The sequence below is a fragment of the Harpegnathos saltator genome, unplaced genomic scaffold (genome assembly GCF_003227715.2).
Source record: "Harpegnathos saltator strain DR-91 unplaced genomic scaffold, Hsal_v8.6 scaffold208, whole genome shotgun sequence".
NCBI classification, from domain to species: domain Eukaryota; kingdom Metazoa; phylum Arthropoda; class Insecta; order Hymenoptera; family Formicidae; genus Harpegnathos; species Harpegnathos saltator.
In genome coordinates this window covers 1,918,101-1,940,287 of record NW_020229993.1, presented here as the reverse complement: position 1 = coordinate 1,940,287, position 22,187 = coordinate 1,918,101, and the positions used below count along the sequence as shown (strand labels likewise).

General features: G+C 34.5%; 5 protein-coding genes across 8 annotated transcripts in view; 2 read left to right on the top strand and 3 right to left on the bottom strand.

Annotated features, from left to right (window-relative positions):
• Window positions 1–403: 403 nt before the first annotated feature.
• On the top strand, window positions 404–5,960 carry RtGEF (Rho-type guanine nucleotide exchange factor). 2 transcript variants are annotated; one of them, XM_011149099.3, is made up of 12 exons: window positions 426–918; window positions 1,229–1,355; window positions 1,457–1,634; window positions 1,739–1,954; window positions 2,043–2,241; window positions 2,326–2,553; window positions 2,642–2,720; window positions 2,883–3,001; window positions 4,752–4,926; window positions 5,007–5,108; window positions 5,235–5,319; window positions 5,560–5,960. In XM_011149099.3, exons 1-12 carry the CDS (start codon window positions 850–852, stop codon window positions 5,711–5,713), a joined length of 1,731 nt encoding a protein of 576 aa, XP_011147401.1. In that variant the 5' UTR covers window positions 426–849; the 3' UTR covers window positions 5,714–5,960. The 2 variants fall into 2 exon arrangements, 1 of the variants encoding a protein (XP_011147401.1); XR_003112828.1 differs by lacking the exon at window positions 5,560–5,960 and having other exon boundaries at window positions 404–918; window positions 2,883–4,193; window positions 5,235–5,294.
• A 192-nt stretch (window positions 5,961–6,152) lies between these two features.
• On the bottom strand, window positions 6,153–7,093 carry MED11 (mediator complex subunit 11). The gene is made up of 4 exons (XM_011149101.3): window positions 7,054–7,093; window positions 6,746–6,886; window positions 6,441–6,581; window positions 6,153–6,354 (listed from the first exon to the last, which is right to left on the bottom strand). The coding sequence occupies exons 1-4, from the start codon at window positions 7,076–7,078 to the stop codon at window positions 6,233–6,235; spliced, it is 429 nt and encodes a 142-aa protein (XP_011147403.1). The 5' UTR covers window positions 7,079–7,093; the 3' UTR covers window positions 6,153–6,232.
• Window positions 7,094–9,183: 2,090 nt separating this feature from the next.
• On the bottom strand, window positions 9,184–10,435 carry LOC105187961 (cytochrome b-c1 complex subunit Rieske, mitochondrial). Its single transcript, XM_011149132.1, has 4 exons — window positions 10,417–10,435; window positions 10,039–10,185; window positions 9,702–9,879; window positions 9,184–9,475 (listed from the first exon to the last, which is right to left on the bottom strand). Exons 1-4 carry the CDS (start codon window positions 10,433–10,435, stop codon window positions 9,184–9,186), a joined length of 636 nt encoding a protein of 211 aa, XP_011147434.1.
• Window positions 10,436–10,951: 516 nt separating this feature from the next.
• The window catches only part of LOC105187950 (vanin-like protein 1), a 43,883-nt gene continuing 32,647 nt past the window's right edge, over window positions 10,952–22,187 (bottom strand). Inside the window, exons 1-8 of one of the 3 annotated variants that reach the window (XM_025298152.1) lie at window positions 15,846–16,110; window positions 13,708–13,789; window positions 13,426–13,560; window positions 12,919–13,065; window positions 12,644–12,804; window positions 12,314–12,528; window positions 11,927–12,031; window positions 10,952–11,844 (exon numbers count right to left, since the gene is read on the bottom strand). In XM_025298152.1, the coding sequence (XP_025153937.1) occupies window positions 11,075–11,844; window positions 11,927–12,031; window positions 12,314–12,528; window positions 12,644–12,804; window positions 12,919–13,065; window positions 13,426–13,560; window positions 13,708–13,767 (1,593 nt within the window). In that variant the 5' untranslated portion in view covers window positions 13,768–13,789; window positions 15,846–16,110 and the 3' untranslated portion in view covers window positions 10,952–11,074. Of the gene's footprint in view, window positions 11,845–11,926; window positions 12,032–12,313; window positions 12,529–12,643; window positions 12,805–12,918; window positions 13,066–13,425; window positions 13,561–13,707; window positions 13,790–14,091; window positions 14,414–15,845; window positions 16,111–22,187 lie in introns of those variants that run through there. The other 2 variants (XM_011149113.3, XM_011149115.3) reach the window with 2 other exon arrangements.
• Syt7 (Synaptotagmin 7) overlaps window positions 21,341–22,187 on the top strand; it is a 146,840-nt gene continuing 145,993 nt past the window's right edge. The window contains exon 1 of the mRNA XM_011149102.3: window positions 21,341–21,721. The gene's annotated coding sequence lies outside the window, so the exon portion shown is untranslated. The remainder of the gene's footprint in view (window positions 21,722–22,187) is intronic.

Sequence of the window (22,187 nt, the reverse complement as noted above, 5' to 3'; positions counted from 1 at the left end):
AGATGTTTTATAGCCAATAAAACGATCCATCTGAAAGACCATCCAAAAGAGTATCCGAAGATATATATAATAATCGGCTCTAAATACTATTCTTTGCATAAATCCTTTATAACTATTATATTTAATAATGTAATGTAATATAAAATAGGGATTTTAAGTTTAAAATATACTCTGGAAACTGTCTTATTATTTTATTATCTGTCTTGTTATATGTTATCTTTATCATAGTTAAAGCTCGTTATAAGTATTGCCTGTTTCTCAAGATTGAGAGAAACAATTATTTACTTTTTATGTTTAATGCATAAAATAAAATATATAGATAATAAATTATTCTTTTTACTCTCCTTTAAGTTATTTGCCCTCGCGTGCAGTTAAAAGGAACAAACTTATTGACTCATCAGTCGAACACCGCCCATCCCTACTTAGAGCTGACGCGGTGTCATCAACTAGGAAATGTTCATAGTTATGATCACGTGATGCTGGAATCGCGGTATTTATAGATGCAAAGTCTAACGAGAGAGCTTGGCAGATGTGTAACCTATATAACTATGCCCGTACATTTGTGCATGAGGCATGTGACAAGCCTTCGCGTGACAGAAGTGAGAACTGTCGAAATATGCGACAGAATTCTTCGTGTTATAATTTCCTAGTGCAGCAGACTTCCTGAAAACACGATTTACATTGTATTTTAAGACGAGCTTTTCACTGTTCACTGTTCGAAGAGACTGTCATGAGTGGTAAAACATTTGAAGGCTAAATGTTGATATCACGAATATGATGTACGAAATTGCCACTTCAAAATTAGTCTCTCTATATTTTACTACAATCTATAATTAAATAGCGGAAATCATGTCGAAACCTGATGGACCGATACTCGTTATTGCACTTTATTCCTTCAAGGGAAAGAACAACGATGAAGTATGTAAAGAGAAGTATCTCACATATTCCTACTTAGTGGTACCTAAACATAAAACGTATGGTCAAAATGATATTGTCATGGCTCTAAGGAACTGAAAACATTTTTTAATTAAATATTATTCTATCTTATCTTATCAATTATGCAAATACTTTTTTAACTTTGAGATATACTTTTAAGATATACTGATGGCAATATGGTGAATATAAAAAAATTTTAAACATTGAGGTTGAATGATTAATGATAGGATTATTCTGAAGATGCAATATGATTGTAAAGTGGATGTACATTATTATATTTTGTTTATTTCAGTTATGCTTTAAGAAAGGAGATATAATAACAATAACGCAAATAGATGATGAAGGATGGTGGGAAGGTACATTAAATGACAAGACTGGTTGGTTTCCTTCTAATTATGTCAAGGAATATAGAATTCCAGGTATGACAATCATTAAACATGCTTATATCTGGATATCTGAGATAGTAGTTACTTGTGTGATTAGTTATACAAGTTAATCTCTTATAAATTAATTTATATAGATGATGGTCATACATTAATTAAAGCATCTCCAGAAAGAAGTCCACAAGAATCACCTATACATCAAAAACTTAATCGTGATATAGTATTAAAAGATATTGTCAATTCTGAAAGAATAAATGTGGCAGAATTGCAGGGTTTAATGAATAAATTTTTACAACCTCTTGAAACATCAAATATGTAAGTTATAGCATCATATAAAGATATATGAAGAAAAGTAAATATTGTATATAATGTATATATTGTATATAACATATAAATTATTAAAAACTTGTATAATATAGATTGAAAAAAGATGAATACAAACAACTACTTGGTAATATACATGAAGTCTTAGAAACTCATCAATATTTATTGGCAAATTTGGAGGCAACCATTTTACAAGGACTCTCTGCAAGGATGGGAAATCTTTTTATAACTATTGCACCGAGACTGAAATCTATTCACACATCATATTGTAATAATCATCCACAAGCTGTTTGTATATTGGATAGATACAGGTAATTATTGAAAAATATAAACCATCACTTATTAAAATTGCGTTACGTAGAATGAATGTGCTTGCAAATAAATTATACATTATTTTAGAGATGAATTGAATGAATTTATGGAACGTACTGGAGCGGTATCACCTGGTATACTAGTATTAACCACTGGCCTTAGTAAACCGTTCCGACGATTGGATAAATATTCTGCTATGCTTCAAGAATTAGAAAGATATACTGAAAAGAATCATCCTGACAGAGGAGATACTCAACGTAGTATAGCAGTATATCGAGAAATTGCGGTACGACGATCGATACATATATGTCATATGCACACAATTGTGTAACTATATGTACTTATTGTTAGTGATTCACTTCACTCATAGGACCATTGCGCTTCCATACGTAAGCAACGCGAGTTAGCGCTTCAAATATTAACTAGTGGGATCAAAGGGTGGGAAGGCGAAGAGTTGAATTCATTAGGTGAGGTTCTTCATGTTGGATCTGTAACTTTAGCAACTGGTGTAGATCGTAGAGACAGATACTTTGTTCTGTTTCCTACCACTTTACTTGTGCTTAGTACCAGTCCAAGGATGAGTTCATACATTTACGAGGTATATTTGAAAATATCTTGTTGTATTGTTTTAAAAATGCCATTTCGATAAGTGAAGATTGTAATAGACATTGTGATTATTTGTGCAGGGAAAACTCCCATTAACAGGCATTAATGTAACTGGAATTGAAGATACGGATGAAATAAGAAACGCGTTGGAAATCACCGGTAAGGCTGTTCTTATTTCATACATGTATACCATGGTTTTATCTTACAGTAAAACAAGGAATATTATTTCGCGATCTAAAAGAAAAAAATAGTCTTACTTTCAATTTGCAAAATGGCAATAATTAATACGTAGGTGATAAAATGCGATATGTATATTTTAAGGACCAATGATTGAAAGCATCGTTGTGCTATGTCCTACGAGAGAAGAGAGACAGCGTTGGATCGAGCTTTTAATTCAGGAACAAGGCGCTAGCCTTCTGAAATCACCAACTATGCCCCGCGTGAGTTGCCATCATCCACCGTACGCACGACTCTCCAGATATTTCGCGAAGCTCGTGAGGAGGAAAGTTATATATCCTGAATTAATGAAGAAGTTATTATATATTCAATACGTTTTGAAGCCAGATTTGAGTAGTGTGAAAATGAGAAAATGCAATGTGACCTATACTATCCTCCCGGCTCACAGTAGCGGGGATTCAGACTCGGATGTAACCACTGAAAGCCGCAACATGCAGCAGGAGTCGCGAACATTGTGTAAATCCACGTTAATAATGGATGTTAGATACGTAGTAGATAATACCGATCTTAGTAACGTAGGAATAGCGAGCGATTCCTCACTCACGAATTTCGCGTCGAGAGTCGATTATGGTGACCGATGTACCTTTGAGACTAGTAAAAGTTTGCCCGCTGGCACTACAATGAGCCACGTCCTGCCAGATATTCTACTCGTATCAAGCAAATCGTGTACGTCGAATCTTCAAGCACGCTCTAATGAACTCTGTGAGGAGCATTCGACAAAGAAGTCGAGCGTTCCGAACACAAGTATTTTAGTTCGACATTCAGTGATCTCCACCCATGGAGATAACTATGATAGTAGTGAAAGGGAATTTCGAGAAACTTGTGCAAATACTAGTTTACGATCATCGGATTCAGGAATGGCTGAGAGTTGTTGCTTAAATTCGTCCGAAATTAATTCTTGTTACAAGTCGTACGCATCTAGTCATATAAAATATATAGATCCAGTAAGAACGTCTCACAGCGAAAGTGAAAATGACGAGAATAAGTTCGAGAATCAATGTATTTGCACTTCGCCGTTTGGCTCTACACCTCGGGATAGCGCCCATTCTTTAGCCTCATCCAAAAATGTCGACGAGTGTACGAGCGTTGTAAAAGCTGATACGAGCAATCTTGATGACGATGTTAACGATAATCGGAATAATAGCGAAAATAAAATTCAAGAAACTGTAGCGACTCATCCTATTCTAAGTTATGGAAATATAAGAGAGAAAAGGTACACGCAACCGATACCATACGCGCATCAGTGTGTAATTAAAAAAGTTGGAAGACGCGTGGTTCGTCCAATTCAGCCGATTATAGAGGAACATGAACCAACAAATCAAGTATATTCATCTGGATTATATGCTCATTGGTGGCTCAAGAAATCTATCCCGATATCTGGATGCACGGAACAAGGCAAGCTTCCATGGCATGGCTGTTCATTTGATCACTTCAGTTTCTTTTAACCATGCTGGTGTTTTTACTAATTATCATTTTCTACCAAAAGTTATATACTTTTATTTTACAGCCATGTTGTGTGAAGTAAGCTGTCGCTTTACTAACACAATACATTATAGAATAGCCTTGAAACATATCACACAGATTTTCATATGTGTGTTAATTTATTTCATTGTCATCATTCGCGCTTTGCAAAAGGTTCTAGTCAACTTGATTTTGAGTAGATAAAGTCTTAGTCATATTAGAGGTAGGGCGTGCGCTCTAAGTGTAATGTATAATCATATAATTATAGAGTTTTGTGTTTTTATCATAATGCCGCATGGCTTAAGTACTTTTCTATTAAAACAGAGACCATGCGCTAATCAATAGGAGATCAGTTTATATTATATTAAAGACTGTCATATACTTATGGATATAATATTAGAGACCCTATAATTATGTGTGTTACATATATATTGATATGTTGAAATGTTATTATGCTATAAATGATTCTATATATGTGTATGTATATTACAGCAGATGAACAACCAGATGAACGGGAAACGACCGACAATAGAGCATTGTACGTCTCCAGGAATTAAGACACCTTGGAGTCTCGCATCATTAAGACCTGCTCCTCCCTTATATTCTCTTAAGAACTTTGGTAAAATAGATACTACCACAGATACATCGCGCCCATTACGATCTTGCAGTAAGATCTGTTGTGTGTATTAAACAAACGCTTGAACTATATAATCGAGTTTGCAGTTTATTTTATTTTATATATTGTAGATGAACGACAATTTGAAGAAGATGCAATCATATTGAAAGTAATAGAAGGATATTGTCTTTCTGTCAATGCAAGGTTCACTGTACATTCTGGGGAATCCAATTGTAAGTTTTTAACAGTTAAAATATTATCTAATAACAAATCTTTAATGATTAAGAGAATTTAATGATTTTCGTGATCACAAATATTACGTATAATTGTATCATGAATAAAATATATTTATATTTCAGCAATGTTAGATTATGAATCACAAAAGTCACGCGACAGGGTATCATCTATGCATAACAGAGGCAATTGGGAATCTTGTAATGATAGGTGAGCTTGAATATATTTTATCACTTGTTTTCAAGAAAGAACAAAGGATATATTAAAAACTATATTCTGCTCCTCTTTTGTTTTATCGAATTAATAAAAGAAATTTGCATACAATATTTTAATATGTCAGTGTCAAAGTTATACATTACTCGCAAGGAACTTATATACTCAGAGACTTGTACACTTAATTATCTTATTGATTGAAGAAAAAATATATTAATATTAATATATATCTTGCAGGACATTATCAGAAACGGTTAAAACTTTAAAGAATCAAATGACGGACTTACAATCACAAATGTCATTACTAACAAAACAATTAGATGAGGAAAGGAGATCACGACTTTCATTGGCTGCTACAGTAAAACGTAGTATGGGAGTTATGGATGGATAAGAATGACATTAAAGAGTATGCATTCATATTATAAAGAGAAAAAATGTTGTTTCAAAACTATTTTTCACAATCTTCATTTCTTATATAAAAGTTTTAATTATGAAGTGTATATGTTGCGTGTTGGAATGTTTTCATAAAGTTTACTACTTGTATAATATATATGTGATAAACAGAATAAGCACACATGACAGAAAAATTATTTATGTATTTTTTTAGTATATTGTACATTTAGCAATAAAGAATACACAGAAAATTGTGCTCATTATTACATAAAATTTACATGTCATTTGTTACAGATTATATATTTATTTGTAAAAATTTTATAGTAAAAATTGTTATGAATTATATATCCATTTATGAAATTAATTTGTAAGTCTTATAGTTAAATTACAAAATAGCAATGAAATAACTTTTAACAAAGATACATAATTTACTAAAGTAATTTATAGTCAATTTATTTTATCAGTATAAAATTTAACATACATAATGAAAAATGTTTATTTTTATCGTAATTTATTATTATCGTAATTTATTTTTTATACGCTCTAGCTCATTAACTCTACTTCGTGCATGCTCTAACCTATGCCATGCCATTTGGAGTACCTTTTGACTTGCATATCCAGAACCTTCATGTGGTTGGCCTAAGATACATCGTCAAACATATAATGAAATAAAGATATCATCAAAACAGACATTATATATGAATATTTTATATAACTATGCATACCTGTAGAAACTTGCGTAAGATAATTAATTTGCTCACTCAATTTAGATTCTACAACTGCTAGAGATTTCAAGAAATGAGTCGTATTCTGCTCTACTTGTTTCATGCTTGATTTTTCTTTACCCAATTCCGAGATAGCTGCTCCTATATAATATATTTCGATTAAATGCAGATCTTGTGCATACATCTATGTTTTTTATATTTGGCAATCTTTTAAACACACACATATATATATATATACACATATATATATGCGTGTGTACTTTGTATGCACAAAATTGCAATACGAGACATAATCGTGTTATTACCTGCGCTTTGTAAACAATTTATGACTTCTTTTTCGATAGTATCCAAAAGTTGGATTCTTTCTATCGGTGGTGTTATTTTGGATGTCATCTTTTCCTTCAGTTTTTGAATTAGAATTTGACGTTTTTCAACAAGATGTACTCCTAATTTATTTTATATCGTAATAATACAAATATTCCATTAAAAGTTATCAAGCATCAAATAGTATTCAACGATAGTAATCGTTAGTAATCAATAGCAATCAACGTAAGACGTAAGCGATACTAAACGCGTTTTCTCAAATTGATGATAGGTTAGTTTCTAAACCAACCTTCTATAATCTGGAAAGGGCGCATTCATTCATTTTGAGAGAGGAACTACGATGCTACATCCACTTTCAGGTCTCGTCGGTAAAACCTGCATGTGATGGCAGTCCGATCTTTAAAACCAGCGGCATACGGTGCTGGATTGCTTCCTGGATGAAAATACTACATTCTGATTGGTACATTTCCGAAAATGGTTGGAAATACACCAATCAGGATGCAGTATTTTCATTCAGCAAGCAATCCGGCATGAAAACAAGCACTGTGTGCCGCTGGCTTTATTATTGGCTTTATTTATGGCATAAATAAACCTGACTTAAAGATCGGACTGCTACCACATGCAAGTTTTATAGTCGGGACCTGAAAGTAGATGTAGCATCGTAGTTCCCTTCTTAAAATGGATGCGCCTTTTCTCAACGCGGAAAATAGACGTCGCCAAAAATGCTATGTCGGCCGCTTTCAGGTTCCTCTCTGCTTATTACACTGTGTGTAGTTCCGAATTAAATCGATCTATCGACTGCTTTCACCTGCACCTCATACATTTTGTGCAGATAAGTAGTTCCACTACGGAAAGAAATGAATCACCGTGATTGGTCGACTCAGCTTCCCAAGTATCCCGCTTGTGGCGCTATTCGCAGTTGTATTCCTATTTAGTTATGGCGCCGGTTACGGGTTGTGTAATGTACGAGAAAACGTCGCTCGTGATTTCTCGTGATTTTGACTCGCCGTAGCTGAGTCTCGTGCCTTAAATCGTTACCGGGAGTGCCGAAAGTAAATTTCGTGCATGTGTTATGATGTTCGTTCCGCCGCGCGAAGTGAAGTGAAATGAATCGTCGGAATTCCGAAGAAAGTTCAGCGCGCCAGCTGCGAAGAGCAGCTCGGTTTTCGCGCCGCGGAGCTCGTTTTCGACTCGTCAGCCGAGTCTCGGCCGCGAATTATCGTTAAACATCGAGATATGGCACAACCCTCGTTAAATATTCACCGAAAATGTGCATTGTTCGTCGGGAGGGTCGAGTAAAGTTTCGGGAATTTTTTTGTTATGGCCGACTTCTTGGAATATTTCAAACGGAACGGACGGTTTCAAACGGAACACTTTGATTGGCTAGTACACTAGCGATACGTATTCACCGACATACGCACACACTGAAAATCGTGACCATTGCACTGCAACGGTTAGTATGTGAATTCCAAAAGCCGATCGTACGTATTTTCCGCGATTTTGAATTATCAAAGGCGAATATCAGCGTATGTTGTTTCGTCGAGAATACCGAAAGCAAATTTCATGCATTAGTCATGGCGAAATATCGTCAAGTAGTCGAAAGTAATTAACGAAACCGGATCGTCGGGAGTGCCGAGTGAAATTACGCGCGTTTGTTGCTTAAGATTTGTGTTGTGATCAAGTGTTGTGAAAAAAATGGCCTGTTATTATGCAAAGTGAAATTTAGTATTTGTGTTGTAAAAAATATTAAAGCCTGAGGATATACTTTGCAAGGAGGGATATCAGGAACGACGGTTTAGTCGACGGGTAAGTTTATCTTATGTACATCACTCTATAACAATTCGGAGTTGCTTGTCTCATGATATTGCGTTTTTTGATCTTGCGATGAAAAAATTGATGATCGGTATATCTCGCGATTTCAATTCGTCGACATTGAGTTTCGGGTGCGAATTATCGTCGGGAGTGCCGATAGTAATTTTGCGCGTTAGTTATGGTAAAATATCGTTAAATGAACAATGGACCTCTCGTGTAACAAATCGTTGGGAGTGTCGAGCAAGTGTCTGGCGTTCGTTGTATTATGGCTACTAGAAATAGCAATTGCATCCCTCGCGTTTGTGATCCGCTGGCTGTTTGTAAATTATCGTGCCGAGAATGCCAGCCGAGTGCCGCCGTGTTCCCGGAGCCCAAATTGCCGAGGAAAAAATCGGTGTCACCATTTGTATTCATTTGGACCGACATCTTATTATCGAAGTTATTCGAATTAATTATTTATAATTCGAAAATTATAAATTTCAAAAATCCAGTGAATTCAAATAAAAAAACGCGGAAATGTTTCTCGTCTCACATAGAATGTTATATTCTTGGTGGGGATCCGCTCGTTATTTTTTATTTAGCATCGGTTTAATAAAGAAGCAACGCATCATCCAATAACGATACTATCATCCGTTGTGAATTTGTACTCGGGTACCTCCAAGTTAGTCGGTGCCGGGCCTTTTCGTATGCGACCGGCCGCGTCAAAGTGCGAACCATGACACGGGCATAGGAAGCCACCTGATATGATTCCGGCATTTGGAATCGGTATACATCCCAAATGCGTGCAAACTCCTATCACGATTAACCATTCTGGCCTTTTGACTCTGTCATCGTCTGTTTCCGGGTCGCGCAATTCAGATAACTTTACCGCTTTTTCTTGCTCGATAATCGATTGTGTGCTAAATAAATAGTGAATAAGTTAGACTCCAAACTTTGACCGAAGAGAATTTCTTCCAATTTCTCTTATTCTATTTGCTAGTTTGTATATAAACATAAATATACATTAAATATCTCTAAATTAATCAGTTTTATAAACAGAAATATATTCAATTTGAAGTAAATGAAGATTTAAAAGGAGATACTTATTCAAAATTTGTAGAATTATAAGGTCATGTTAAATCTTACCGATGATAAATAAAAACAGGTTTACCGCGCCATTTTACAATGGCCACATGTCCCTCTGATATATTTTGTAATTTCACTTCCAATTGTGACTCTGCTAACATATCTCGAGAGGGCGATAGAAAAAGTATATAATGCAATGCGTGAGATTTCAAGCTATATAATCCAGCGACGCCGCCAACTGAAAAAGTATTAAACTCAACCTCGCAACCATGCGTGTACCTTTACTTTTTTCTTAGTTTTAGTATTTTATTGAGAACAGATTTTAGAAGCAAAATATTTTGTCGAAATATTTTATACAAATTTACATTTATATTTTATAGAAATTTACATAATTTACCAAAAGAAGCAATACAACTTAATGCTTTTCGCTCATCAGCACTTTTTGCAACTGGTATTTCAGCATTCTCTATGGATTTCTGTCGATATTTTTCAAAATTTGGTTTTGGTATATCCGTATAGGCATATCTGTGCAATTTCTTAAGGGCTGAGGTAATGCAAAATCGATTATTTATAGCAGTTTTAGTTTAGTTTATAGGATCAATAGAATTGTATAATTAAAATTTAATAACCTAATTAAACTTTATGTTAAAAAGAATTTAAGAGGAAAATAACTGAATGAAGATGATATGTCATATTTGTTTGAGATTTTCTAGACAGTTTTCTTGACATCTAACTTTGATCGTAGCTTGTAATATATTATCTTTGCTCATTTAACCTTCCAATTTGACAATCATGTTTTATTCGCTTAAAATATTTTAGTTCACTAAAATCTTTTTAAATATAAGGAGAAAAAAAACAATTTGATGTCGAATTCATGAACGTTTCTATTTTTTCTGATACAATTCGTAAAAATATTTTTATACAAATTACTTACGATTGATTGTACAGAGTTGTAACAATGATGAGACATATTTTTCGTAATTCGTAACGTATACATTAAGAACAAATCTTTTCGCAAAAGACATTTTTTGGCAATAGAACGCAATCGATACATTTATTAACATGCCATAATATTTGGCATTAATATTTGGCATATGTGTTTATTGTTTGAAGTTTCGCGAAATTTCTATATTTTCTTACTTCAATTGTCAATCACAGTAATGGAAGATAAAATACATTTGATGTATAATATATAAAATATTTTAATTTATAAACTAAACATTATAAAAGTTATATATACTTATATATAAAGCTCTACAAAAAATAATGAAATATTTATGTATATGATACATAAAATATCGCGTCAATAACTTGTAGATGAGAAAAAATATATAATCTCTGAAACAGACCTTGTATTAGCGAGAAAATACATAAAAAATTACTTACAGTATAGATAAAATATAAGTTTATCTTGCATATATACCATATACAAATTATAATCTTGATAGGAACAAGGTTATTAATAATGTTGTGAAATAAGTAACAGTACTGAAAGATGCTGTTAAACTTGCGCCACTGTCAACAAAGTTTCTCGAGAATAATCCGAATGTTAGTAGATTATTTTTACTGTTGATCAAAGACATACTGACGTGTACATGATCATCATGAAAGTGTTCATCATACGACCAATCCATCGTTTGAAGTGGATATAATTCCGAGTTTAACGTAGATGGCATAACTATATTCTTCTTATAATTGTGGTATGTTGCGGATATATCAATATTGCTAAATAATGTTCGTGATTGTTGCGTAGATCCGCACGAATCGATCGACTGGTTTGAACATTGTATTACGCCGCATACGCTTACGCTTGCGTTGACGACGTAAAAACTGCGAATACCACTAAAAACTCCTAAACGATACCTCGTTGTTGGGTCAATGTTCAACATTTCTACCGTAAAGTCGCAACAGAAGTCATTTTGGCAAAGGGTCTTAGTGATATTTCCTTCCAATAGAAACGTATTGAATTCATCAATTTTATAGTATAAAAGTTTGATTCCATCAATAGCGTTGGCTTCGCGCTTCTTCCGTAATTCATCGTGCACATGTTCCTTTCCATGGTACAAAGTTGAATCATCGACATTCACTGAATGACCTGTATGGTGATTAGATTCAGTTTTCTTCTTCATTTTAGGCACTTCATATATCAACACTTCCTCGTGCAAGATCGAAGGCATTATCGCCTTGCCTATTCCTTTACGACCTGTAGATTATATTATTTTGTATACATATTCATACTGCAATCATTAAATGTGAATAATATTCGAGAAGTAAAGTTCAATTACCTAAGTAAATTCCACTGCCTGTGTTGCCCCTAGAAGGATTGTTGTAGCCAGCAACCAAAAAATTTACGTTCTCGGCATACGACCATCCAGCATGTGTTTGTACAGCTACAAGAATTAATCATCTTCTATTATAGTATATAAAATTTGTCTTAATGAAATCTCAAATTTAACACGTTATCTGATGATGTATCAACAATGATATATTCTACCTATATAGAGCAAAAGTAAAAGAGGATATTTGTGATTTCTATTTAATAAACGTTATTTTGTCTTGTAGTTTTTCTAGAAATATAAAGTATTGCTAAGTTTATAAGGCAAGATAAATTTCGTTTCTGAATTTTAATTATCAATATATCAAATGGGAGGAGATTCTATTATTCTGCTTACCTGTTAAAAATGGTACTTCAGAAAACCATGCTGTAGGATATACAATGTCAGTAATTTGATGAATTCTTGTCAACTGTAATGCTGGTATGTTGAACAATACATCGAAACATATGAATGTTCCAAATTTCACTCCAAAATCAGTATCAAAAGTCACTATTTCCGGTATTTCTGTTACATTAAATTCTGGTTCTATGAAAAGATTCGTTTTACGATACCTGTTTAACACAATTAGATATTTATATAATAATATTAAACACATTATTATACTGATGATAATGTTAATAATAGATAAATCTATTACCTATTATTAAAATGGGTAAATCTATTTACCTGGCAATGATCTTTCCATTGCGATCAAATACAACATTGGTGTTGTAATAAATTTTATCATGTTTTGTACATGTATCCTTGTTACAAGGTAATTTCTCAGCAATATTTATTACAACATAGATTCGATTTTCTTTTGCAGCACATGATATTCTTCTCAATGTCTGTGAATATGTATATTCTTTTTAAACACACATTCAACTCGGTTATAGATAATTTCAGTTATAGATAATCTAAAGTATAAGAAATTGGAAGATATATATACACAGAATACATACTTCGCTGATTTCAATAGTATTTTCATCACAAGGTATATAATTTTTTGATGCAGCAGGAACAATAGTTGACCAATCATCCATTTCTTCTCTTTCTGGTAAAGAAAGTGTTGTTAAGCCATTTTCAGGAAAAACTATTATATCAGCATCCTGAAAAGTATTTGGATGATTTAAATATCTTTTTACACATTTTTATATTTATAAAGATACATATATATTTATGTGCTTTTGACTGAATATATAAAATTTTTGATACTTAATTTTCTTTTTTTAAAACAGATTTAAAACAGATTTTTAAACCAGATTAATTTAATTTATTTTTAAATATTTTTCTTTTGTTCTATAAAGCATTTGTAAAAATAAATTGTATCTTTTAAATATTTGAATAATTGATAATGTTTTGTGTTTACCATTATCAAATATCTTATTTTTTCTAATATAATTGTAAATATTCATACGGAAAAGTTTATTAATAATTACATAGGTAAAAGTGATTACAAAGATACTTACACTTGCATTAGCTGTCTTAATGTGATTGATATATGCATTGGTATTTGTTGTTAAAGTAGGTTCACTTTCAGTTTTATGTATAGAAGGAAATTCTACCACAGCTGCTATATAAGTTTCCGAATATGAGGTTGATACCTGATTGTAATACAATGTATATATATATAAAATGTATATCTATTAAATATACTACACTTTTAGATTATATTATAAACTCAAGACATTAGAAACATGTATTATTAGTAAATAGATAACAACAGATGATATAATTGTCTTTATATTTACCTGATGCGATACATGCGCACACACTATTAACAAGCAAGTAATAATCCATTGCTGTTCCATATCTGATAATTTTAATGTTTATCTAGAAGCACATAAGAAAATACTCATAAATACAGTTCATATAAATAATTCCCAAGAGAAAGAGAGAAATTTGTGATCTAAAAATTTTCAGATTTTGATAAGAGAGATGAAGGTAGTTTTCAAGTATGCATATCTTCATTAAATTTTATAAATATTCTCATTCTATAAAAGCAGAGCATTCTTTTGCTATCATTTGAAGTAGCATTAGTTTAACTGAAATATTATTTAGCAGAGTAATTTGTTACTTGCATAATTGCATATATTCTTACATTTAAAAAAAAATTTCATATCTTTTCTATTTACCTTTTCTTTCTCTTTCTCTCTTGTAAATATTTATCTTTCTTGGGAGATATCACTACGTTTCCTTCTACTTGTTTTTCTTTTCCCTAAGATTCTAAATTTTAATTCCTACAAAACAACGTCTAGAATTTGCTGGTAATATTCTATATCATTAACTTTAAACGGTCAACTCTTTATTTACGATTGTTATCGAAAAAGTCACCATTGAACAGAGCTTACACTGTACACGCAATACAGTCACTCACGTATTTATTATTAGCGCAGTGAGAACTACGAATGCGCATGCATTCTACACGACAATGCAAACCGGTCATAGATCAGCTGATATTCAGAATGGCGGATATTTGAGTTGGAATTGCGACGAATAGAATAGGAAACGAAGATGAATAAAAAGAGAATGAATTATCAAGGTACTCAATCATATATAATTTCAAAGTACCTTTGTAACAAAACCTGTAATTCGTTTTCCGCATTATTATTTTATCATGTGATATTATTGATGTTGTTATTATCGATATTAGGGATTCTCTTATGATATTATCGATATTAGATATTCTCTTATATTTTTAGTTGTAAATTTAGAAAATCGAATTTAGGAAATAATTACAAAGTATCTTTTAATAAATTTAGTAAACAATATTCTGTACATAATATTCAGATTTTCGATATTAAATGTTTATGAATCATATTTTTAAGATAATATTCAGTCAAAGTAAAGTTTATAAAAAGTTAATCAAAGTTCTTTATTATAAAGTTTAATATTCTAAACCAGTTTTAACTAATTTGTAATGTAAGATAATATGTTAATTATGGCCCAGTTTAAAACATCACGGAGGAAAAATCGACTACAAGCTTATTGAATACAAACTTTACAAAATATTTTCATATTTTGCTAAACTTGAGGACGGTATGTAGTATATAATAAATAACAATAAATTAACTTTTTATATAATAATTACCAGTCCTTTTATTGGAATTGTATTACAATTTTAACTAAAATTTTAACTAAAATTTTTACTAAAATTGTACAAATTAGTAAACATAACTAGTTTAAGGTTCTCATCGGTTTTAATTTTATTAGGAGATGCAAATGATTTCATTTAAGTACTTTTTATGCATTTGAGTTGTTATGTTAAATTCGAGCGAAATTGGAGAGAGACAGGTAAAATTGCGAATTTATCAAGATTCCGTCCGAGAGAAGAAGCGATAATCTTAATTAACCCTTTGTTTCCCAGAGGGAATTGGGTAATTGTGTGAATTTTTATATCAACTTTGCATCAAACAGTTATAAGCGGTTTATGTTTCCAAGGGAATAAGTTTCGAACATTTCCGAAAGAATAAGCAGTTCGTTAAAATTTTAATAAAATAAAATAGTTACATGTTATGACATTAAAAGCTTACACAATAGGAAATTATTTCCGTACAATAATGAGGCGATGTGATATTAATGTCACACAACTTGGAAGTTGCACGCATTTTATCACGAGCACATAACAGTTCAATTGAAAAGCACTCAGGAGGACATTAATTATGTTAACGTACATTGATTGCTTCGCTTTAGAGAATTTTCGCACGAATCTACATTTACGCAAAATCCTTTCTCTTATCTGTATTCATTTGAAGCGCGTTAAGAAGTTCACACGGAATATCTCACATACTCTGCGCGATAACTGCAAGCATTCAATTAGAGATAGCTTCAATTAGGAGATAGCTTCAATTAAGAGATAGCTTGAAAAAAAATTGTTAAATATAATTACCTGATATCTTTTTCTCTTTCTCTTTCTTTCTCTTATACGCATGCACACATTTATTGCACCAGTTGCGACAAGTTGCCACGCACGTCTCGCGTTCACAGCGTAATACTGATTGTACACTTTGTGAGAACTTCGGATTCTGTTTGCCTTTCACGATACCATCACCGTTACGATAGCTGCTGTCTCAGTTTTTTCTTCGAGGTATTAGTCAGGATGAACATTCCGCAGCGATTGGTACCAAGCGCCGACTCCACCAGCTTATATATTAGCGAGCGTACTTACGCATATTTCGCTCATCTCGAACGAGGAAAAATCCATTTATTCTGGCAGATTACTATACAGAATATCGGACAACTGATAATCAAGAACAGTGTAGTGGGAGTATGCATGAAGAGATTAAGTGATGAAAGTATTCACAATTTCTAATCCGGAGCTTGTCTTTTTTATTTCTTTTTTTTACTTTATAAAAGGAGAGAGAGAGAGAGAGAGAGAGAGAGAGAGAGAGAGAGAGAGAGAGAGAGAAAGAGAGATATTGTTGTGAAAATAATAGATAAGCACTTATTTATTCGCGAATTGTTTATACATAATTTGCGTACGTGCGTCAATAAGCACGAGTACGATTGAAAGTCTTAGTAACTTTAATAATATGAATGTTAAAATAATTATACTGATATCGATAAACTGTGCATATATATATATTTCAAAAATTTTTAATTAAATTTTCGTCACAGTTCTTAGAAACAAAGCTGTGCTTTGCACAGCTGATAAAAAAACCGTTATTGATAACATTGTATATAACTTTGTGATAATCATAACTCGTCCGACTTATATAAGTCCACTTTCGTTCTTTTGTGGTCGATTTTATTGATCTAGAAATAATATCGCGATTTCGTCTAATAATGAAGTAAGATCAGGATTATTATAAAAACTCGACGATGACGTCGAAAATGACGGCAGTTTACGTCTTATTAATCACTCGCTAATCAATTTCTCCAAAATTAATTGTAAAAATACACTAATTGCAGCGATGTAGTCAATAATCATTAATTGCACGCGTAATAAAGATTTATTATTTAAATAAAACGCATGAATTTTGTTTCTTTACTTATGCGTCATTTTTTATTCATATCCAGTTGGTAAAAATAAAAATATTTAATGTTTTCTCCGTTAAAAACTTGGTATTGCAATCTCATGATAACCATTTGATGAACCATGATAAACATTTACATTTGCGCGATTATGGACAATTTCTTAACCACGTATTATGATTGTTTGACCTTTAGATCTCTTTCTAGATAAAAAATTATCGTTAAGTGAAAAAAATGCAAAATTACGAATATTCTCGCAACTGAGTTTTTCATTCACTTTTTTCGGCATAATATTTTTAAGCGTGATTATTTCTGCTCGGTAAATAGGTAACGATAAGATTTACTGGAACGAGCACACAGTTAATAATAAAGGCTTTTGATTCTGATGTACTTATCGTTATTTTTGGTTGTTTAGTAAATATAATGATAAAAAGAACTGCAGATATATATATATATATATATATATATATAAGAGATAATATATATTATCTCTTTGTTATAAATCTTAATCTGTTGTTTCATTTATATGTATCAGCCAATGACTTTAAAAGATTGCGCTATATAATATTTGGAATATAAATCATGCACAGTCACATTATGAATCATACTGTTCTAATTACATGAATTATTTGTTTAACAATACATATGTATTTTTCATATGTATTGTTACGTAAAAATGATTTCACACGATTAGTATAATGTATAACACATATGATTACGAAACTAATAAATTTTATAAATTAATGTTTATGAAGAATATGATATTTTTTAAAACAAAGTTCTTTTACTTACTAAGTTAAGTAGTTATATAATTATAAAAAAATACATATATAACATGATATAATAATATAAAACTAATAAAATCGCATTATATATTTTACTTACTAAATGATGTGGGTCACATGATTAATTAAAATAAATATTGTGAGATTACATGATATTATTTTTGAGACATAGACTTTAATTCTGTTTCTCACGATACAAGAAATTTTGTTTGATAATATGCGTACGCACACAAACACACACACACACACACACACACACACACACACACACACACACACAAACACACACATATAAATACACATAAAGATCGATATAAATGCCTTAACATATATATTATTACCAATGCTGCAATTTCAATCATACGTATATGTGTAAAATCGTGATCATTGAATATTAAACGTGTGTACGCTAAATGTTTACATTATTAATAATCTTTATATCTCATGTCTATCGTTTTATATCTCACGTCTGCCGATATGTAATCACAATAAGATAATCGATTTTCCGCATTTCATTGTTTGATATTTCATTCCAAGTATTTTAATTAACGTGCTCTTAAGATGTTTCTTATAAAACACGCACGATTTTGTTAATTTCATATTATTACATCATGTCATATATTAATTTTTTTATAATTACATAACTATACATTACATATTACATTTTTAAAGGAGATAAATCATGGAAGTAATAAGTAATCCAACTCATTGTGCTAAACTTGCGTTTAACTTAATTTTATATTTGCTTTTTTATATGCTCTTTAATTATTTATCATTTTAGTTAGTTAGAAACATGGCAGTAACAACTCAATGTTTATCAAAGAACAACAGTCTATTATCGAGAATTACATTTTATTTGAGCTCGTTGTTATCAAATATGTATAAGTGTGGACTTTGAACTCGTTAGGTGACAATTCAAGATACAAATGCATACATGATTTGCGATTTATCATTCGACGCATCGATTGGAATCGATAAATAAGAAATGTCTATTCCTCATCTACGATACGCCGTTCTTGATTCTGTTTTATTTATATTCGATTACATCATTATCTATTAATAACATTTTGAAACTCTCTCAATGTTATACGATAAGATTGCCATACATTCGTATCTCATATTTACATTATACTGTGATGTAATGTTGTATCTCGTACTTACACTCGTACATTATACTGTTCCGTTACGGCTGTTTGATTCTGTGGTTAATTTATCTAATGTGAAAACTATATTCATTGTTACGAACTCCCCCGGGAATCAGTCATATTTGATATCAGGTATGTAATACGAGTTAATATATCGAATTTGTATTCAGATTTCAAAAATCAATACGTCGAAGCGTGGTAATATTATCAAGAGTTATCGTCACAAAACATGTTTCTGTTTTCATCGAATCATTCCGGACAACTGTATCAACATCTTTCAATCAATAATATGAAATACGAGCAGCTTTCTTCGATATTTGTCAGCAGTAGTATTCGGCGATATCGTCGACATCGATTGGTCGATGATAATAAATATCGATTGTTCTGGGAAACTCTCTACATATTCGATTCGGCGGAACCGTGATTCGATATAACAATGTCTCAATTCGTAGCGCAGTATCTTCAATATGCCCTTCCATCAAACTCGATTGTCGTCTGCTTACAAAGTTGAAACTTGGTATTCTCCTACCTACTGCTACGTACTTGTGTTTTGTCGTCGAATTTCCACCTGTACTCCTCCTTCATCGCGCGCTCTACACGCTCAATGAAATCAATGAAATCAGTTCGCACTTATCGACTCGTGTCATTCGAGAAGACACACACGCGATTCAAGCGGTGGCAATTTTGCTCGAACACCGAGGACTGCTACTGAGTGGTCGGCCAAGTTCTCAGACTGATCACACAGTTCGTTGTGCCAAGTCCGTTTAATTAATAGTCCCTAAATTACCGCGATTGATCCTAAGAGCCATTAAACGCGCACGGCTAGGTCGTACGTGAAATCGCGCTCTGGACAGCATGAGCGAGTCCTGCGGCACTTCTTGATTCACCTCCTTATCTTCGCTCCCTTCGTCACGCCATTGCATCCAACTTTTAAGCCCTAGCAACTGGCGCAGCGGTGAGCGCGAGAGACAAACAGCTTCGAACAGCTATCTCGATTTCGGTGAGAACTGCCGAGCAATTTCCGTGACGAATGACCGATACTGTCCGTATCGGGGCTCGCCGTATCGGCTTATAGATAGAGAGATCAATTTGCCTGATATACGCGGTGCAGACATTTTCTGTGAATCATTGATCACCGCCCCGCTCTCCGCTCTCCGTTTCCTCATATTGTGAGCTTCGTTTCGAAGTTATACGTCACGAGTTCGTGCGCGCATTAGCTTGCAAGATTTAAGAATCCAATAAAAAGCGTCGAAGAGGGGAAGGAGGCTCCCCTTCAGACATATTTAATATCCGATTACACACGCGTACGTGCGTTGAAAGCAGCGTCGCAGCAGCTGTAGCGCGCTATAAACTTGCTCCCCAGACTATCATAGTTGAGGCTACGCGATGCAACATTCATATCCATTGTCGCTGCCTTCGCGCGGTTTAATCGTTTCGGTACGACACCGTCGGAATGTAAATTGCACGCGACTGACCGGGACACGTCAATTCATTGATGTGTCGATAACAGATAGAACGTAGTAAACACGCCGCTGAAATCACTCACTCACTCACTCACTCACTCACATCTCCATCGTACAGGTACAACACAGCGTCTCACATAATCGAGCGTTGTATATAAACCGAGACGTTCGAATGAACGAGTTTAGGAGGGGGCGAGGGGAAGTCTCGCGGGTGGTTGAAACCGGGCATCCGTGGGCAGATTACAGCGGGACGCATCACAAAGTCCTCGTGAACTGCGAAATACCTGCGATAAATCTCCTCTTTCACGGTGCGCGATTGAAAAAGCGCCGAGACTCTCGAAAGTGTTACTTTCTATGAACTTATACAACGATACAACGCAATCCCCGGCGCTTCACTCGGCGATGGAATTCCGTAGAGCAGCAGGCGGCTTATCGCGTTCTAGCGTTGCATTACTGTGTTTCAAAGCGCGCCGCTCGGACCTTACAGTGACCCTGTATACCGAGGGCTTCCTATTCGTACGAAATCACTGGATCGGATGTAGCCATGCGATCCCGCCGGTCGAGTACCAAGCGACTTTCCGCTTTTCGCTTTGCGAGAGAGCCATCGCGAGTGAAGCCTCGGGGGCAAACAAGTCGTGTGCAAGTCGCGGGGGTGTGGTGTCGGAGCTTGCGAGGTGCCGTAGTTCGGCTGGTGCGCGGCGGCGAGTGGGGGTTGACCGTGCGGGGGTGAGTGGGGGTAGAGAGCGAGCTCGTGAAAATCCATGGTGGGGACTTGCAGCCGCGAAGCAGCAGTGCGTCGCGACTCTAGCTGCCACGCGGTTGTCTATCAATCTTTTCTCACTATCGGCTCTTTCTCTCCCTGTGACAATTAGTGACTGATTATATCCGTTGATTTGGTTCTCTCTCTCTCTCTCTCTCTCCTTCCTGCTCTTTTTCTCTCATCTTTTCTCTTTCTCTCTCCCTTCACTCTCCCTTTTTCTCTTTCTCTTTCTCTCTGTCTACCTCTCTCACCCCCTCTCTCTCTCTCTCTCTCTCTCTCTCTCTCTCTCTCTCTCTCCTTACTCTTGCTGCGTTTGATAAGCCACCCTCCTCCTCTCTTCTGCTTCCACCATTCGGCCCGTCGTCGCCGCGCCATCAAAGTCAAGCAAGTATCCTGGCGGTTTCCTTCTTTGGTCCCCGACAGCGCGCTCGCTTCGAGGGTTGCTCCCGTGACTGGTCACCACCGTCGAACATGATACGCAACGAGCCGTCGAGGGTCGCTTGAGTGTACGCGAGGTGTTGCCCGTGAAAACCCGCGTGCACCCGCGAGTGGAACATTGTCTCCCCCCGCCGAGCGACGTAGCGCGGCCGGTGCGCGTCACCCTCGCGCGTTTCCGCGGCGCACCGTACCCCATTTCCGTGAGTACACTCTCTGACACATGAATCAACGCGTGCGGTCGGTAATTACGAGCGACATCAGCTGAGGGAGTGCGCGAGTGCTTTCGGGTACTTGATCTTCGATCTGAATGCGTTCGGGAGGACCCGTATGCGAATAATCGTTGGTATCGCATCTCGCAGCTCGAGCGAGAAAGACAAAATACATTTTTATTCCTCTCCTTTGTATCACCGGGGAGCGGTCGTCGAAGCGACCGCAGTACACGAGTAATTTCGATCGGCACGACCGGTTTTGCCGTACCGATTAGACAATTGATCGTGAGAAAATTCGTAATTGTGAACGACTCGTACTCGCGCTTCACCTTCGCTCGCATTTTACCCACGATCCTCCGGGAGTGTTGGGGGTAAAACGCACTTCCGCAGTGGACTGCGCTAAGTTCCGACATATTCTAACTTTTAAGTCGCACCTCGATCAGTTTCTTGCGCGTGA

What these genes read in the sequence shown, in the direction of transcription:
- MED11 (XM_011149101.3), bottom strand. Translation starts at nt 7,078, where the DNA reads ATGCGCCCTTTCCAGATTATAGAAG. An exon ending in CCCTTTCCAGATTATAGAAG is followed by an intron (nt 6,887 to 7,053) that starts GTTGGTTTAGAA and finishes AAAATAAATTAG; the next exon opens with GAGTACATCTTGTTGAAAAA. An exon ending in AAATTGTTTACAAAGCGCAG is followed by an intron (nt 6,582 to 6,745) that starts GTAATAACACGA and finishes TATATTATATAG; the next exon opens with GAGCAGCTATCTCGGAATTG.
- LOC105187961 (XM_011149132.1), bottom strand. An exon ending in AAGTTGTATTGCTTCTTTTG is followed by an intron (nt 9,880 to 10,038) that starts GTAAATTATGTA and finishes ATACTTTTTCAG; the next exon opens with TTGGCGGCGTCGCTGGATTA. An exon ending in CCTGTTTTTATTTATCATCG is followed by an intron (nt 9,476 to 9,701) that starts GTAAGATTTAAC and finishes CTATTTATTTAG; the next exon opens with CACACAATCGATTATCGAGC.
- RtGEF (XM_011149099.3), top strand. Translation starts at nt 850, where the DNA reads ATGTCGAAACCTGATGGACCGATACTCGTTATTGCACTTTATTCCTTC. An exon ending in TGTATATTGGATAGATACAG is followed by an intron (nt 1,955 to 2,042) that starts GTAATTATTGAA and finishes ACATTATTTTAG; the next exon opens with AGATGAATTGAATGAATTTA. An exon ending in AAACGCGTTGGAAATCACCG is followed by an intron (nt 2,721 to 2,882) that starts GTAAGGCTGTTC and finishes GTATATTTTAAG; the next exon opens with GACCAATGATTGAAAGCATC.